At 36.7% G+C, this 19413-nt stretch overlaps 2 protein-coding genes across 3 annotated transcripts in view; one reads left to right on the top strand and one right to left on the bottom strand.

The window, feature by feature from the left end:
* Positions 1 to 5513, top strand: part of LOC127620758 (integrin beta-4-like) — a 31287-nt gene extending 25774 nt beyond the window's left edge. For both annotated transcript variants that reach the window (XM_052093981.1, XM_052093982.1), the window contains 6 exons: positions 596 to 745; positions 1534 to 1722; positions 2157 to 2312; positions 2426 to 2587; positions 2897 to 3004; positions 4256 to 5513. In XM_052093981.1, coding sequence (XP_051949941.1) covers positions 596 to 745; positions 1534 to 1722; positions 2157 to 2312; positions 2426 to 2587; positions 2897 to 3004; positions 4256 to 4395 — 905 coding nt within the window. In that variant the 3' untranslated portion in view covers positions 4396 to 5513. The remainder of the gene's footprint in view (positions 1 to 595; positions 746 to 1533; positions 1723 to 2156; positions 2313 to 2425; positions 2588 to 2896; positions 3005 to 4255) is intronic.
* A 110-nt stretch (positions 5514 to 5623) lies between these two features.
* LOC127620759 (butyrophilin subfamily 2 member A2-like) lies at positions 5624 to 19266 on the bottom strand. The gene is made up of 10 exons (XM_052093984.1): positions 19051 to 19266; positions 15718 to 15812; positions 14752 to 14850; positions 12954 to 13055; positions 11021 to 11185; positions 10314 to 10451; positions 9248 to 9299; positions 8961 to 8987; positions 7790 to 7816; positions 5624 to 6894 (listed from the first exon to the last, which is right to left on the bottom strand). Exons 2-10 carry the CDS (start codon positions 15778 to 15780, stop codon positions 6338 to 6340), a joined length of 1230 nt encoding a protein of 409 aa, XP_051949944.1. The 5' UTR covers positions 15781 to 15812; positions 19051 to 19266; the 3' UTR covers positions 5624 to 6337.
* Between the last annotated feature and the right edge of the window lie 147 nt (positions 19267 to 19413).

The raw sequence follows: 19413 nt of genomic DNA, 5'->3' as shown, positions 1-19413 counted from the left end.
ACCCTGACCACAGTTAATTTGAGATCTAGAATAGGTTCCACCATCACTTGAAATGGGTTATCACTGTTGAAGCGTGTAAGTGTTGCACCACTTGTGTCACAAAACAGAATAACAAAAATTATGATTGTTTTCAAACAAGTTTCCTCAAACTTTCCTTGTCTTTCATTAGTTAGACAAACAAATAGTTATGTGCTAAACTCATGCCATTGGTTGAGACAATTCTGCTGTTTTGGGCAGTTTGGGATGCTTAAATAAATGTAGCAAAGTCTTAATAGTAACACAAATACAGTGTTTACAATTTCGGGGAGATCAACCTGTAAATTATTTGCTTAAAGTTGTCTTCTTAGCAAATTAATCGGAATAGGAGGAAGTTTTACTGTATAATACTGAAAAATTGTAACACTGCAGCTTTTAAAAGGATGTTTCAATACGAGGTTCTGGATAATCGGAAGCCTCTCATGATTGAGAAAACTCAGCCAATTCTGGTGTTTTCCTGGTCCTTAACCAATAAATAATAATAAGAAAAATATAACACAATTTTTTTTTTATATATCTGTGGCTTGACATTTTCCGTCTGTACTGCTTGTGCCCTCAGAGACTCGCTTTAACCCGGGTGTTCCTGAGACTCCCAGCAGACTGGTATTCTCTGCCCTGGGGCCCACGGCCCTGAAAGTGAGCTGGCAGGAGCCCCACTGTGAGACGGATGTAAAGGGGTACTGTGTCCTTTACCAGCAAATTAATGGTGGTGAGTACAAGCACTATATTTATAAACAGTCATTCACTTCTCAATCATACCTGAAAGGCTGCTCAGCAAGGAAGAAGCCAATGCTCCAAAACACCATAAAAATGCCAGACTACAGTTTGCATGTGCACATGGGGACAAAGATCTTACTTTTTGGAGAAATGTCCTCCGGTCAAATGAAACAGTAATTTAACTGTTTGGCCATAATGACCATCATTATGTTTGGAGGAAAAATGCTGAGGCTTACAAGCCGAAGAACACCATCAAAGCATGGGGGTGGCAGCATCATGTTGTGTGGGTGCTTTTCTGCAGGAGGGACTGGTGCACTTCACAAAATAGATGGCATCATGAGAAAGGAACATTATGTAGATAGCAACATCGCAAGACATCAGCCAGGAAGTTAAAGCTTTGTCCCCAGGCCTACCTCCAAAGTTGTGGTAAAATTGCTTTAGGACAACAAAGTCAAGGTTTTGGAGTGGCCATCATTAAGCCCTGACCTCAATCCGATATAAAATTTGTGTGCAGAACTGAAAAAGCATGTGCAAACAAGTAAGCCTACAAACCTGACTCTGTTAAACCAGTTCTGTCTGGAGGAATGGGCCAAAATTCCAGCAACTTATTGTGAGAAGCTTGTGGAAGACTACCCAAAATGTTTGTCTAAGGCGTATGTAACATTCTGACTTCAACTGTATCCATCCATCCATCAAATTGTCAGATCACTCTCAAATGGAAGAGAACCGCATTTTGGGTGAATAAGGCATCTTTAATTACTATAAATGTTCCTCCTATAGGTGAGATGAAACGTGTTGAGGTGAACAATCCCGCTCAAAATTCTGTGGTGGTGCAGGATCTTTTGCCAAATCAGTCCTATATCTTCAAAGTGAAGGCCCAAAGTCTAGAGGGCTGGGGCCCCGAGAGAGAGGGAGTCATTACCATTGAGTCTGCTGTCGACCCCAAGAGTCCGCGCAGCCCAATGCCAGGTGAATACATCTTAATTCCTTTAATGTCATTATTTATGTTACCTATAGAGGACAGAGAAGCTATAGCAGTGGCTATGTCTTCTCAGCAAATTGAACAACAATTGTGAAATAATTCCCAGTGAAGAACTACACTACCAAAGATCTTGAAGAGATATCCTCATTTAATCTACCAAAAAGAGTCACTGTTACTATGGAAACGAGAACTGCACCTTAATTGAGGATTTTTTTTTTAAGAATCCCTTTGAAGAAAATACATGGGAAAAGTACTTCTGGAAACTAGGCAGCTGATAAATTGTATGGTCACTGTTGCGCTCTATTACCATAATGTTTAGTGTTTATTTGTAAACTAGCTTCATCATTAGCACAATCAACTTTTTCCAAAAATATGTACATATCATTTCATCATTCTATAATGCGTGAATGCTGTTTTACAGGGTCTCCGTTCACTCTCAGCACTCCCAGTGCTCCAGGACCTTTGATCTTCACAGCTTTAAGTCCAGACACACTGCAGTTGAGCTGGGAGAAACCCCGCAAACCTAATGGGGACATCCTGGGCTATGTGGTGACCTGTGAACAGCTTCATGGAGGAGGTTCGTTAGCATGATCCTCTTTGTTTTTTTATTTGGCATTAAAGAAAAGATTCTTTGGACTTCTAGTCTTCAGTAGCCTCATTGTTAAGATTCAATCCTGTTTTTTTTTGCAGGTGATCTTCGCTCATTCCAGGTGAATGGCAATGTTGCAACATCTTTGACTGTGTCTGACCTGAGAGAAAACATTCCATACAAGTTTAAAGTTCAGGCACAGACCACACAAGGCTTTGGGCCAGAAAGAGAGGGCATCATCACCATCGAATCCCAGGATGGAGGTATGCAAGACAGTACATAATAGAGAGTGTGACATGACAAGGCTTTATCTCATACTATGAAATATATTTGACCGTTTAAATAGCTTTAAGATCATAGCCTCCTTGTCATGATCCAATCAAATCCAACTAGATAAAGTCAAGTCCCACCCTATATTATTTCCCACTATATACTGTTTAATTTCAGCATAGGTCACATTCTAAAAAGACAAATATGTTGTGAATGACGTTTCATGCTGACTTTAAGGGGGAAAATGACTGTGGAGATAAATTGTATTTGTTGAAACCTCATCTTCGTCTTCTCTTTCTCAGGCTCCATGTCTCAGCATAGCAGTCATTCAGTTACTAAGCGAGAGGTCTTCAACCTACCAACAGAGATCACTTCTCACACCATGTTCACAGAACCTTTTGTGTCCCAAGGTACCAACATACACCACACATAATACAAACAAATCTTTAAAAGGATAGGTAACCCACAAATGAAAATTCTCTCATTTACTCATCCTCATGCCATACCAGATGTCTATGACTTTCTTTGTTCTGCAGAACACAGAGATATTTAGAAGAATATTTCAACTCTGTTGGTCCATTCAATGCAAATGGATTGTGGCCAGAGCTTTGAAGCTCCAAAAAGCATATAAAGGCAGCATAAAAGTAATCACTACAACTCCAGTGGTTAAATCTGTATCTTCAGAAGCGATATGATAGGTGGTGAGAGATAGATCGATATTTAAGACATTTTTGACTTAAATTCTCCTATGCCAAGAAGGTGACGATATGCACAAAGAATACGAATAGTCAAAAGCAAAAGAAGATCGAGATTTATAGTAAAAAAGGACCTAAATATTGAATACTGTTTCTCACCCACACCATATCGCTTCTGAAGATACAGATGTAACCACTGGGGTCACATGGATTACTTTTATGCTGCCTTTAATGTGCTTTTTGGGCCTTCAAAGTTCTGGTCACCATTCACTTGCATTGTATGGACTTACAGGGCTGAAATATTCTTCTAAAAATCTTTGTTTGTGTTCTGCAAAGAAAAGAGTCATACACCTATGGGATGGCATGAGGTTGAGTAAATGATGAGATCATTTTAATTTTTGGGTGAACTATTCCTTTAAGTCAACTCGTTGATCAATTTAGTAATGATTAAAAAACAACTTTGTGTTTAGATTCTCTAATCAACTTTTTTTAGATCGAAAGTGGCACTTAGTTATAAAGAAATTTTCACCAAAAAAGTATTTGGACAATAAAGCCATGCATATTATCAATCCAAGAATCATCTAGAGCTTGACCTTTACTCAGAATTAAATTCTCTTTTCTGAGCCATTTTTGCAATGTCTTATAACCAACAGGGGTCAAAGGGAGTTTTAGTGGATGTATGAAGTCAGTTCACCACAAGCTGACACATTAACTAGGGGCATGTTCTACTACCTTTTGACAAACACAAATGGTCACAATCATTTTTGCGTAATTTTGAACAACACATGATTTGTTTTATCATTTGAATCCTAATAAAGTTATTTTTGTAAAATTGCTTGAAAGGGTTTTTTAAGTGTGTCTGAAGTGTCCAAATACTTTTTGGTACCGCTGTATCTTTAACTCATATAAATGTCTTTCACAAATGCTATCTGTTTCTGATGTGCGAGGGGTTTTGTTTGTGTTCAGATGGTATGATGATGATGTCGAGCAGGCAAATAACAGAGTCGGGCGGCACCATCACTCGACAGGTAGAGATGGTGCAGAGGGGCGTCATGTCCAGCAGTACCGTCACAAATAAGGTGGAGAGAAAGTACTACGAGGCCTAATCTCACAGCTGTTGCCTTCAGTTGAATTGACATCACAGAGCAACATGCATACACGCTCAAGTGAAACTTGATAGCGAAGCTGCACTTGAGTGAGAAGTGCAGACTGGCCAAATGTGCACAACATGTGGGGTTTCTGTAAGGAATAACAGTGTGTGTGCATAAATGTAGCTGAGCTATTGGATTCCTTGCATTATTACTGTCAGAAAGACCATCTTCGAAGCTTTGATACTTTGTTGAATGTAAAGACTTAAAACCTTTTAGTGTTATATCTCTTCAAAACAAGTATTTGTTAAAACTTTTGGTATTAAACCATGTTTTGTGGGAAATATTATGGACATGTGCACACAGTGGGAATTAGTTAGGGATCTTCTGTTGCTTATTTGAGTTTGATTAAGTTAACCTTGGATAAAAGGTTCGATTACGCAGACTTCATTACATGATGTTTATATCATTGATGTTTCTTGGGAATATCAGCCATATTTTTCAGATCATTTTGCTACTCAAAAGACCATCAAATTTGGTCGCTAGTGTACCGTATGTTTGTGTTTTGGCTGCTGGTCCCCAGCACAGGATGTTTGTTCACTATATTTTCTTTCAAACATATTTTTCACATCATATGTCAGTTAATGTGCAGTATTTCAACTGATTAGTACCCCAAATCCCATTTCTACTTGTGAGGGTTGCATAACATGTTGCAACATGTGAGTTCATGCAAATGGACTCGATTCTTAGGATTGTATATATGTTACTGAGGTTTTTTTTTATTGCCTGATTGCAAGATGTGTTGTTGTAACTTGAGGCCTGTGGCTGTATTTCAAACAACATGCAGTATGAACGTTTGTTAGGTTTGAAAATGATGATCAAACACACCTATTTACCCTGTTTTGCTGAATTACATTTTTACTTTATTAAATCATCTATTTAGCACTTTTTACCTAGGGAAAAATATGTATTTGTCATTGTTTTATATTAAAATAGTATTTTGTCATCATTAATCTGGAACATATAACGAGTCTGAATTTCATTCTGTAATATGCAAAACTCCTCTCACTACACTTCATCACTACATCTCACTTCACCGCACTTAATGAAACAATAAATTACTCTACCACAGTGGACTCCTTGTGTCAGCTTTGTTTATTAGAAACAGATGTTTCAAAATGTTGTTTTAGTACACTGTGTATCTACTGAAATGCTTCAGTATATGTTTACATCAATTAAAGGAACATTCGAAGTAATGAGAGTGCCCTCTATATGCTTTCATAAGTTACTGCAAAACAAACATGGAGTTGAATGATTCAAATATCAGTTTCTGCAAAATTCAAGAATTCATTTGATTCAATAATAATGCTCATGCATTGGTTTGTGACTAAATTAGCCTCCGATAAAATTGTTTAACATGTTTTATCAGTACCAGCACATGGAAAAAGCTTAAATGGTAGTTCACCCAACAATTGGAATTGTCATCATTTACTTTCCCTCATGTTGTTCCAAATCCATATGACTTTTTTCCTTTTTGGAACACAAAAATAGATGTTAGGCTGAACAATGAAAGTAATTGGTGACTGAGGCTAACATGCATTATGGAAGAAAGTAAGACATATGGGTTTGGAACAACAAAGGGGGACAGAGGTATCCCACTGTATCCACAGAGCAGCCCAATCCACAAAATCATAGGCTCCCAACTATCATATCAGAGTTTTCCTAATTTAAACAAAAATTAATTTCTGAAACTACTTGTACAACAGAAATATGATGCAATATATTTTATTCAGCAATTATTTTGCGTGCCACAAAATGCAGCTTTTGTTTTTCTCTTTATTATTTCCAAACATTATGTTGCGGCAATTATGATCAGTGAAATTATGATCCATTATGAGGCCTCATGCCAGATATGTGCTTGTGTGTGTGAATTGTGCGATATCTTGCTTAATGTAAATGATCAGAAAAGGCACAGGCCTTTACAGAGACATCTCTCCCTCACGTCTGCAGGTCTGATAACCAGGTCACGCACCATCTCCACAGTCCCAAACAATGGGTAAAGCCTCTCCGTGAACCTCTCACTGTATGTGTAGATGTGTGCTCGCCTCTTGGTGTCATAGAAGGACAGCTGGCCCTCCTCATAGTCCAGGTAGACCCCCACCCTCTGTGGGATGAGTGACTGGGGCAAAGAGGTAGCTGGAACCGTCAGGGCCTTGAGCTCCGACCCCCTCTCCAGCCTGAGGGTGAGGTATCCGCTCTGAGTGTTGAGTGTTCCGTAGCCTTTGCAGAGGGCTGATTCTTTGGCCACCCCGAGTCGCCAGTCATGGTCGCCCACTTCTATCTCCCAATAATGACGTCCAGACAAGATACCTTCTGAGCCGAGACAGCACCACCAGCCATCAAAACGCCGTAGACTGCCAGAAACCTCACGTCTCTCTGGATCGCAATGCATGCGCTTGCAGTCTTCAGACAGCACCAGGGTAGGGTTGGCTGTCTCTGGGTCAAGGGTCACCTCCACTGTAAAAAGGGCAATGGTAGGGTAGGTTATTAGACGTGCATTAGATTATGCATATATTTGGAAGCTTTTAAGTAATTTGAGCAGATGTTCTGCTAGATACCTGGATGAAAAGAAAATTGCTCACTGCTATTATGAATTTAAATAGTGTCATGTGACGAGAAACGTAATTGTCCTTGATGTTTTAAAATTCAATGTACTGTTAAAACTTCAGCAACTTTCTGACAAATATATTTGACCATTCGTCCACCCACATTTATATCTTACACAGCAAACAAAAACATATATTTATTAAAATATTGGTAACACTTTACAAAAAGGTTCCATTAGTTAATGCAAAAGGTATCAAGAACAAAAAAAGAGCAATACTTTTTTTTTACAGCATGTATTAATATTTGTTAATGTTAGTTAGTAAAAATGCAATTGTACATTGTTAGTTCATAGTGCATTAATTAATGTTAACATATACAACTTTTGATTTAAAAAATTTATTAGTATGTGTTGAAGTAACATTAACCAATATTAACAAATACATTTAAATAAATGAAATGTAAAAGTATCATTCATTTCTAGTTCATGCTAACTAATGTTAACAAATGGAACCATATTGTGAAGTGTTTCCAAAATATTTATATATATATATATATATATATATATATATAAATAATATATAATTGTTAACAAATATTATTTTTTATTAATAAATTGATACAATTATTAATATCAAAACACATGTTTTTAAATAAAATATATACAATTTTTGTGCAAAATGGTCAAAAAACATAATAATGACTGACATCATTAATGGATTTCTTTTTAAATCCATAATATGAACCCTTTAACAATCAAATGCATTTTCACCACACTGAAAAACACAATAACAAAAGTGAGGCATACCTGTTGCATCACATATCCAGTTCCACACTGCAAAATAAGGAACATTTGTGTTACTACATAAATTAATAAAAAGCTATAAGATTGACAGTCGTATTGACTATAGGTCCTAAATGCCATTTTAAATTGTTTCTAACTTTGATAACACGCTATAACTAAATCTGTTGGTGCAATACACCAAACCATTACATCAACTCTCCAAACAAAGACACATTTCTCAAAACTATTAACATAATTTGCCTGTTTTCACATTCCATTTGTTAACATAATGAATACAACAATGAATAATACTTTTACAGCATTTATTATTCTTGCTTAAATGTTAATTTCAGCATAGTAATGCATTTCAAATCAAACATTGTATATGCCAACATTAGTTCAATCATTCTAAACTAATATAAATTTACACTGAACAATTGTATATAAAAAAATAACATTAACTAAGATTAATTAATGCTGTAAAAATATAATGTTAATTGTTAATTCATGATACAGTACCTAATGCATTAATAATGTTAACAAATGGAACCTTTTTGTAAAGTATTGCTACATATTCTGCCAAACTCCACATGCAAATTTCCTGATGTTGCACAGATTTAACCATGATCTCGTTCAGAAAAAGCAACCACTCAAAATAATTCACTCAAGGCTTCAAAGCTTGAACACAGTTAACACACATTTCTCCATGTGTAAACACAGAGTAGCAACATTTTTCACACACCAGTCAGAATCTCAGGATAAATAAAACAGGCCACAGGTGATTATGTGCCTTAGAAAAATGAATCCCAAATTCCCAACAATGTTTGAAGAGCTGACAGGCAGAGAAACAGAGACAAAGAGGTAGAGGAAGGGGGAGAAGAACAGTTCTCTACATCTCTATTGTGGTTGACTACTGTAAAGTATGTTCTTGTACATGATATCACAATTCTGGGCAACATGTCCAGCTTAATCGTAGTCATTTTATGGTTACATCGATCATACATCCTTCAAACAGAGAAGTAAGTTGACCTACAGGGCTTCTATACTACATTTTATATCACAGTTTGAGGTTTGTGCAAATTGGTCTGTAGTTTTAAAATTGTGTTTATAGTTTAGAGAAAATAATGAATTGTTCCATGTAATGTGTCTTGACACTCGAGCAAACTGTAATTGACCTTACCAAATAATCTCTTACCTGTGTGTGGAATGTAGCCAGTGCACTCTAAACAAGATCAGAGACAGAGTGAGAGAGTGTGTTTGTGTGTGTGAGAGAGAGAGAGAGAGAGAGAGAGAGAGAGAAAGAAAGAGAGAGAGAGAGAGACTACATTGTTAAAGATTACCAGAAAACCCATTCAATAGTTTAGCCAGCTAAATGAAGAGTAAGGTAGAAGGTTTTATCAACAAAGTCCACAGAAATTTGTGTTTAATCTGTAACAAGCATTCATAACGCACTTTAAGACATTAACGACACCGTTTGCTCACCGATCATTTGAGTCTTTTGTTTTTGTACCAGCCACAGTCTTGGAATGAGTTCCTGTCAAACACACTCAATATTAGTGGTTAGTGCTGCTTGTGATTAGATCATTTAAAAGGTTGTAAATTACTCACATTAATTTTAAAAATCCAAAAATGATAACTGGTCTTAAGAACACCAGTTTCATCACATTTTATTGCAATTTTCCAAGGTAGATTAAAGGGATAGTTCACCCCAAAATGAGCATATCAATATTATGTCCTTTTAACTATAAATTCTCCTCCCCGCCCAGTAGGTGGCAATATACATGGAGAATGCAAATCACCAAAAACAAAAAAAGAATGTGGAAGTAAATGTGGATATTTATAGTAAAAAAGGACTTAAAAATGAATCTGTTTCTCACCCAGAGTCGTATGGATTACTTTTTATGCTGCCTTTATGTGCTTTTTTGAGCTTCAAAGTTCTGGCCACCATTCACTTGCATTTTATGGACATACAGAGCTGAAATATTCTTCTAAAAATCTTTGTGTTCTGCAGAAGAAAGTCATACACATCTGGGATGGCATGAGGGTAAATGATGAGATCATTTTTATTTTTGAATGAACTATCCCTTTAAATGAATTTTGCATATTAGAATGAATGTTCAGGTCATATTTTACCACCAAAAACAAAAGAAAAAAAATTAAGAAATTACACTTATTTGGGTGGTAAGAATGTTTTCATGAAAATTAAGCATCCTCCCACCCACCCACTGTTCTTATTTCTGTAAAATGCTAAATCTCCTCGTAATAACTGTTATGCTAAAATATAATATTTACATAAATTGTAAAGTAAGTTTACATTATGGTACTGAATTTAATTTATACTGAAATTATAACGATTTGATCCTGATATTATACTGAAAAGAAAACCTAAATGTCCAGATGGGAGGATTTTCATTACTATATTACAATAAGGAGAATACGATTTTTTCCACATTACAGTAGTGAGAATATGGGGGATAATGTGATTATTTGTCATAGCTGCAATATAAACAGTCTCTGAATGCTGAATAGCATTCCAGAGACACCAAACCTTATCTAGATGTTCCTCCAACACGACCCATATGAGCAGCTCCAAAGCAGACTGCAGGTGTGACAGGTGACCCTTCTTCCACTGCAACTCCACATCGTCCAACATCATCAACACCACCTCACCTGGCCAGATACCGTGCTGGAGAGAGAAATGTATAAAAGGTTCCTCAAGAAGTAAGAATGAACATAGAGTATATTTCACTTCAGAAACTGTAAATGTTCCAACATTAATGTTGTTCTGAATTATAATTATTATGTAAAATATAATTTTTGTGACATTCACAATAGTTAATTGGTAGCTACAGTAGGTCAACCTGTGTGTGTGTATTTGTGTGTGGACTGGCTTAGCAGGTTCTCCATGTCTCAGGCCAGTCAGTGAGGTTATTTGTAATCAACAGAGTCAGACAAGAGGATCATAGCAAGATTAATATCTTAATCAGACAGCAACACGAGTGGGAGAGAGAGAGAGAGACTCCATTAACAGAATCAATTAAGTTGACACAATTTTTTTCTCAAGTTCTTAATAACTTTTCAATCTAATGGTTTATATGGAAAATAGCATAATACTGTATATACACTGTACATGATATAGTATAATTGCAGGTGTGTCCAAACCTTTGAGTGGAAGTGTATTCACTGTATACTGTATATAGATATATCTGTGCTACGTATCTTCTGATGTGTCTTTCTGTTTATCTTGGAGCTCACCGGGTGTCTGTTACGCTGTCCTCTTGTCCAGTCCATAATGACCCTTTTTGAGGGGCCCATGTCATACTCTCCGCCCTGCTCAAGCATGCAGAGCAAATGACCCTTCCAGTCACGCTTTTCTGGATGTAGATCAGCATACACCTGCATGGGCTTATCTGTAATTTCCTGCACAACAGGTAAAAACAGTCAAATTGGACACATTAGGTATCTTTACACAGCCGAGTTAAGGCTGCTCTGTGCCTGCTAAAAATGATGTGTAAAGATGCAATGCTGCATAAAAAGCCCCTAGTATCAAAGGCAGTTCTGTAATGCTGCTTTGGTTCTGTGTAAATGAGTTGCAGCATTAGAGCAGCCTTAAACTTTGTTGTTGTCATGATAAGAGCATATGTTTAATAATTTATAGCTATATATTTAAATGTATAATTTTATATTTTCATTCATTTCATATTTCTATATTCAGAATTTTATATTTTAAACATTAATCTCAAAACATTATTTATGCAATTGTAATTGCTGTGTAAATGCATTTATGCCACCTCTGTGCAGCCTTAAACAGCCTGTGTAAATACACCTTTTCTTGGTATATGCCACTTTAGATGCAGCATCTGTGCCACCTTAGCAGTGTAAAAATGGCTATTGACAAAAAAATATAGTGGTTATGTCACCATTGTGCCCTTCAACATGGCACTTAACCAACAACCTCTGTAATACGTGTACCAGACCTTTGAAGCTCCAAAAATCACATAAAGGCAGCATAAAATTATATGACTCCAGTGGTTAACTCCATGTCTTCAGAAGACATATGATAAGTGAGGGTGAGAAACAGATCAATATTTCAATTTCAATTTTAATTCCTTTTTCTTTTTTTTACTATAAATCTTCACTTTCACTTTCAGAATGTGAAAGTGGAGATTTATAGTAAAAAAAGGACTTAAATATTGATCTGTTTCTCATTCACACCTATCATATCGTTTCTGAAGACATGCATTTAACCACTGGAGTCATATACTTTTATGCTGCCTTTATGTGATTTTTGGAGCTTCAAAGGTCTGGTCACCATTCACTTGTATTGAATGGACCTACAGACCTGAGAAAAATCTTTGTGTGCAGCAGAAGAAAGAAAGTGACACATCTGGGATGGCATGAGGGTGAGTAAATGATGAGAGAATTTTCATTTTTGGGTGAACTATCCCTTTAATATCTATAATGCATCCCTTGAGCAGACATGTTGCAGTAACCTTTTTCAGTATACAGCCCGTGTCTGACTCAAATCAATTACTTTAATTTCTCAGACAAAATGTGCTGACAGCGTAGGCTTTTTTAAAAGTACTGTACATTAAATCCGTGAGACAGACACCCTGGAGTGAACTACAGCTCAATGCCTTCCTCAAGGACACAAACGTACTGTGGACTATAACTTAAAAACAACAAGATTAAAGCTGGTTCCTTTGAAAACTGAAAGATCATTTTAAACCCTTAAGCCACAGGGTATGTCTGTCAGCCAGAGTCATACTTATTTTAGCTCCAGCGTGACATAAACAGACTAGCTGGTTACTATGGTTACCGGTGTTACTTAGAACGCACAGTCCTAAATCATGAACATCAAATGCCTGTAGTTAAAAGGCATGTAGATCCTGAGAGCCAACAGCTGTATTTGAAATCAAAGTAGTAGAATTAAAACAGAATGAAATTCAAAGAAGTTTGAAAGTGCTGGAAAGGTTAGTTTTAATAAATTAACTTTTCCCAAAATGCTCTTATTTAGCCCATAGTCTTCAAAATGGAGCCAAACAACATAAAGCAGGTTGACAAGGCTGAAACTTTAAACAGACCACATTGCGTGGCCAATTCAATTAAAAGTTCAACTAATAAATTAAAAGGGAGCCAATTCTTAAATCCTAAATTTGCTCAACTCTGCTGAGGAACCAGTTCTAACCTTCATCTCCAGAATGCTTGCGGTCTCCAAAATGAACTCTCGACAGGTGTGCGGAGGCCATACATCCTCTCCCGTCCAGATGTGAGCCAGAATATCTGATCTCTAAAAGACATCAGTAAAAGATAAGTTTCTAAGGGTGTAAGGAGACGAGAGTAGACAAGATAGTTAGAAAGGGTATTAGGAAATCTAGTAGACATCTCTGAGCATGTAATTAACAGTGGTGATTGCCACGTACAAATAACCTATATAAATTGCATATAACACTTTGTGAATTTCAATATTTTAGCGAATAAGTGTCAAATATCACACTATCCGTAAGTAACTGAATATGTCGAAGTCAGTGGAAACACGGAAGTATTTTTCCCATTCATTTTTCACTATAGGCTTTTCATAAAATCCCTCATAAAAGATTTCTAAGCCATGAACCAAGCCAGTCAGCTCAGAGGTGAATCACAACATTACAAACTTTGATTTGAAGCAAAAAGACTATTTGAAAATAAGACAAAAAGACAAAAGGTACAAGACTGTGTACAGAATGCCACAAACTACAATACCATGAAGCATTGTGAATGACGTTGTAAACAAACAAAATATGATTGAAATATATAAAGCTATTGATTTTAGATTGTTTATTATAATTATAGAAACAATATATTCATGGTAAACAACTACACAACTCACGGTCCAGCAGAGAAAGATCCAGCTATCAGAGAACCGCGGCCAACAAAGGCCGCCAAACAAGTCCAGCAGCTGCCTCCGACTTCCATGATGCGCTGCGAATGACGCAATTGAGACGGTCTCCCTACATCCTCAAACTACATATCTACAGTATTTGTGTATTTCTGAATATTTTGCAGTAAAATATATTGTAATAAACGTATAATAAACAGCCTAAAATCAATAGTCTTATATATTTCCATGGTTTTTAAATTGAAAACGCCATTTGCTTCATGGGATTATATTTTGTGCCCTCGTAAAAGACGTAAAGTACACAGTCTTGTACCTTTGTCTTTTTGTCCGATTTAGAAAGAATTTTTTGCTTTAAATCAATGTTTGTAATGTTGTGGTTCATGGCTTACAACTCTTTTATGAAGGATGAAAAGCCAATGGAAAAAATGATTGGGAAAAATAGAGGTATAGCTATAAGCCAGAGACCTCCAAATGGGGGTGGAATCTCCAAAAGGGGAGGGGGTTACTTCAAAAGGGGGCATCACTACCACTCATGGTTAAGGTTAGGGAAAGGGTTAGGTTTAGGGGCTCTCTATATCTTTATTAGCTGTTTGGAACTCCCACCCCTTTTTGGAGCTCTGCCTGCAGCTATATCCAGGGGTGAACTGGCCATAGTGAGAACCAGGACTTTTCCCAGTGGGTCGGTCACAAAACTGGGCTGAACGGGCAGCGATAAGCTGAAACCGGCCGCCGCGATGTGCCGAAGGGGGCCACGATATGCAGAAAAGTAGAGCGACACCCCCATGCAGATATTTCCAATCTGACGTAACACATTTATGTCGGCTTTCATAATATGATATTTAACCTACTTTATTGCAAGAACAGTTTTGAGCTTAAGGAATTATTTACATTTAAAATTTTACGTTTGAGTATCAGTTTAAGCACCTTTTGGGAGCAACATGGCAGATACCAAAAACCATACTCTTTTCATTCCTTCTTTTGATGAGCAACAGGTAATTTAACTTGTACTTAATATTCATGAGCCAAGCTTATTCATTTAATACACCCCTACAGAGAAGTCAGGTACAGTTGCACTGCTGGTAGGCCTTCAGCAATATGTTTGTCTTACCTGACAAATCCTGTTGAGTTCTCGTGCCAGCTCCATAATAAACAACTGACTCTCTGTTAACGGCTCTTTCTTTACATGTTTCACTCGCTTCCGGGTCTCCTGTACAGAGATGTTGGAAGCATAGAGATACTATGGCTCCACCAAGAGATATATATACAGCGGGGTCCAAAATAATGAGTCCACTTGTACATTTTCTTTACAAATGATGGTAACACTTTACAATAAGGTTCAAGAAGTTAAAATGAACAATAAAAATTTTAAGCTGATAATAAATTTGGGGAACACTTTATAATAAGTTTCCATTATTTTAACATTAGTTAATGCATTAGGTATCATGAACTAACAATGAGCATTTTTTACAGCATTTATTAATCTTTGTTAATGTTAGTTAATAAAAATACAACTGATGATCCATGTTATTCCAACATGATCTGAGAATGTTTCAAAGAGCTTCTTGTAATGTTACTGAATGCTTGGCTTTGTTCACCATTTGCTAACAATGGTGCTAAGATTGTCAATGTCATATATTTGCTTTGCTATCTGCTGACCTAGAAATAGTGCATAATCTTAAATACTTAAGAGTTCTTTATCGAGGTATATGGTTCCATGAAGGTATATGGTTCCATGAAGGTATATGGTTCCATGAAGAACCTTTACCTTCTGTGGAACCTTTCCATTTTCCATGACACATTTGACATGATGCTTCTTTCTATTTGTTCCCCAAAATGTTTAAGTTTTATTTCCAGGTTTAAATTTTCTTTTTTCAAATCTCAGATGTTCAATTTGGACTTGAATGTTAGGGCCCAGCCATACTGTTTTTGCAGAACTTATAAAACAATGACACAATAAAATCTAACATTACAAAAAATTGTAAAACAAAATGACAAGAAAATGAGTTTTCATTTGATATTAATGAGTTGGGAGCACTGAATACTATTAGCAGAATGAATGAATGGCATACTGTACCTTGATATGGAACTTGATCTTTTTGGCCGGCTCAATGAGAAACTGAAGGCATTCTTTCATCATCTTGGCAGGATTGACGTGACACTTCTACTAATCTGAGGGAGAGCAAGGAGATTCTATTAAAGTTTAAAGATGTTTAAGGTCAGCGGAATAGCCGTGAAGTTGTGAATGAGGCAGTGTAACAACTAAGAGGGGAAGGGCTTGTAAAAACTCAGCAAATTGAACGCAGACTAAACCTGCAACAACGCATTATTTTTTGATCGCTCTGCTCCGTTCAGCTCATTATGACAGTGGGTAGAAGTCCACAGAGACCAGAGGAAGCAGAGGAGAGCAATTTTTAATGGAAGCTAGGGGACAGAGTGGGCTGTAGTCATGTTGAATCAGCACGTCTTCTCAGCGTTTCGCAAGCACACCCACAACACTCAGTCGGTTGCTTGTTCCAATCCCAAAAAACGCCAAAATTCAACATTAAAAGTACATGAAGCTACCTCTTTATTTTTTCCAGAAAAGGACAAAACTGAAATGTCCTCACGCTCTACAAATGAAGTTATTTAGCAGAATGCGCAGGCTGCTCTTTGTCATACAATGAGAGAGAATGGAGACTGATGCTGTCAACATCCAAAATGGCAAAATAGTAGATTATAATTACAATGATAATTGTACAACTCAAATTCTGAATTCCAGGTCTTCTGAAGACATACGATAGCTTTGAGAAACGGAAATTTAAAATCATTATTCACTTTGCTCTCAAATTAGGGATGTGCATTTAGAGTAATTTTGTAACCAAGTACTCTAAAATATTAAAAAAATGATTTGAGTTCAACTTTTGAACCTATTTTTCTTATGAAACAATTTGCTCCATCTATAAACAACAAGATCTAGATTCAAAAATAAAAAATGTGCACTTACACATAGAAAGAAACATTCTACATACTAAGACACATTGGTTGAACTAACAGCTAGATTTAGGTGAGAGAAGCAGTTTCATTGTTGCCCACGGCAGGCAAAGGCACAAAGGAAAATCACATTGCAATATTCGAGTAGTGTTTGGTTAAATATTTAAAGCTGAACGAGTACTCGATTAATCGTCCATAACCCTATCTCAAATATTTTTTTCTTATATGGGGCTTGAAAGCCCATTGTCAGATGGAACATTATGCTAAATATGTTCTTTTCAGTTCCACAGGAAAAATGAATAAAAACAACAATTAATACGGGTTTGAAATGACATGAGGGTGAGCAAATGATGGCAGAAATATGGTTGAAATATTCCTTTAACTATACTTCTATCGGAAGTTTTCTTGGGATTACTACAAACGTAGAGATACTTATATAATTGGGTGTAAGCCCCGTCCTATGTTTCAGTGGTCGGGTACTTGCTTGAACCATCAGATCCTGCCGGAAGCGATAAAGGCAGGGGAGTGGAGCTTACCCCCTCAGAACGGGACCTAAACTGTTGATGGTGTGGAGGGGGTGAAAACAATGGAAGCATGCCAAAAATGAGAGACAGCTGAGAGGGTTTATAAAGTGGAGGCTGTAATGGATTGGACTGTTAAGATAGAATGAATCCTGAGATTTTCCCACTAGAACTATCCTTGCGCATACATTTCTAGTTTTAAGGCCATAAAATTGATGGAATAAATAAATAAAAAAAGACCTCCAAGTACATTACAGGGTGTACTGAGAAGAAAAAAATGCATTGACACCATATAAGCTGGTAACAAATCCTTAATGAACCAAACAATCTACATGACTGGACTCTAAAATAGAAATCTAAATTATTGATCACTCAATATCTTAAAGTGAACAATTTGCCCGTGGAAAAATTCCTATATTTCAGCATATTTTGGTGTGCAATGAGCACTTATTTTCTGTTTGGCACAGAAGTGCAATGTCATACCAAAGGTACAACTTTCAATTGAACTTACACCCATTTATTTATGATCAAGTAAGCTTTCTGAGTTCAGGCTTTATGAATGAGCATGATAAATGGAGTTAAAGAGCCTGTGCGTTTAAATGGTGCACTGAGAATAAAAATGCATTGGCACCACATACTGTAAGTCATAAATCTTTAGGGACTCAAGCATACAACGTAGCCAGACTCTGATAAGACTTAATTATTGATCAGCTACTGTGTACCCTGAAGTAAATTATGTGCTCGAAGTAAAATCATTCCATGTTCCTCTGGTGTGCAATACACACTTTTTTCTATTGGCTCAAATTAGCTTACTCCGATTTATTTCTGATAAATTAACCTGCTGATTTTAAACTATATGAAAAAATAATATAATATAAATTAAAAAAATAATAATAATATATATTTTATATTTATATACAGTATGATACAAAGATCATATAGACATATAACTTCAGCTGATTAATTATACCTGCTCTTTTAAGACAACAAGAATGAACATACAGCACATGTGAAGAACTGATAAGTTTGTATATTTACATGCTGCACTGAGAAACTCTATCTGTCATATACTGTATATGCCCTTGCAACCATCTAGCAAAGTAGCAACGCCCTAGCAACCAATCAGAACACTGATAGCAACTGCAGTCTATCAAATTGTGTAACTATTTAAACGTAAATCTGTCTGTCTGACAGATTTTTCACATTCTAGTTTTGTGTTCTTCTGGTGTGCAGTGCGAACTTGTTTTCTGCTCGCGAGAGTGTTGGCAATGACACACAACGTGTCAGATCGGGAATAGTGACAGATTAAAAAGGACTTGTCAGACTCAGGACACACCAACCACGTGAAAGAACACAAGGCCCTCTCCTGTACTGAAACCACTGATCCCTTAAGAGAATTAAACCAGGAAGGTACAACACCAATGGGTTTTTTTTTTTTAAACCTAAGAAAGTCGCGTGTTGCATGTGGTTTAAAAAAAAACTGAAGCCAGAATTACTTCACACTGTCAACTGTGCACAGCAAATATCAATACATATTGTTTAACTCTCAATTGTTAAGACATTTGTTTTAATTTCAGTTGAAAGTATTGAAAAAAGGAGTCCAGCGTTGTTGGGTTTTTTTTTACCCTCCTTTATGGCATCTCCCTTATCAAAATGACTATTTAGGCTAATTCTCCAAATTAGACCTTTGACAAAACCGGCTATTCTATCCTTATGCAAATGCAGAACGCAATAGGTTGTCCCGCATTGATCTCGTGCATCAGGAAAAAGCACAAGCTAAATTAAGACGTCACAATATTGCTCAAAATCAGAGAAGCGCAATGCAGTTATAACAGTGCAGGTGCGCTCGTGGACACATGGAAAACCCGCTGCTGCACATGACATCATAAAAGCTCAAAAAGATGAAAGTGGCTTACCTTTTCATTTAAACTTTCGAAAAATAATTATCCTCTAAATTTTTTGTTTTGTTTTTTACATCACAGCCTCATTTCATTGCGCATCTTTTTGTGGTCTTTCAGGTAGTCGATTCGACATAGCAGTAGCCTACGGGATAGACTGTGTGTATCAAGTCCAATCAGCGTTCAAGCATCTTGTTAATAAGCCTTTCTCGCGGAGTGATTAACTCTCGTATTTTCCCGTGAAGTTACCGTACGACGCCGAATGTCTCCTCGTAATTTTCCGACGTAGTTAACGAACGAAGCCGAAGGACTCGTCGTGTATTTCCGTGACGTTATCGAACGAGGCCAAATGTTTTTCTTGTATTTTTCCGCCTAGTTACT

Source organism: Xyrauchen texanus, chromosome 27 (genome assembly GCF_025860055.1).
Source record: "Xyrauchen texanus isolate HMW12.3.18 chromosome 27, RBS_HiC_50CHRs, whole genome shotgun sequence".
Lineage (NCBI taxonomy): Eukaryota > Metazoa > Chordata > Actinopteri > Cypriniformes > Catostomidae > Xyrauchen > Xyrauchen texanus.
Note: the sequence above shows the minus strand (reverse complement) of the source record. Positions and strands in the feature narration are given on the sequence as shown.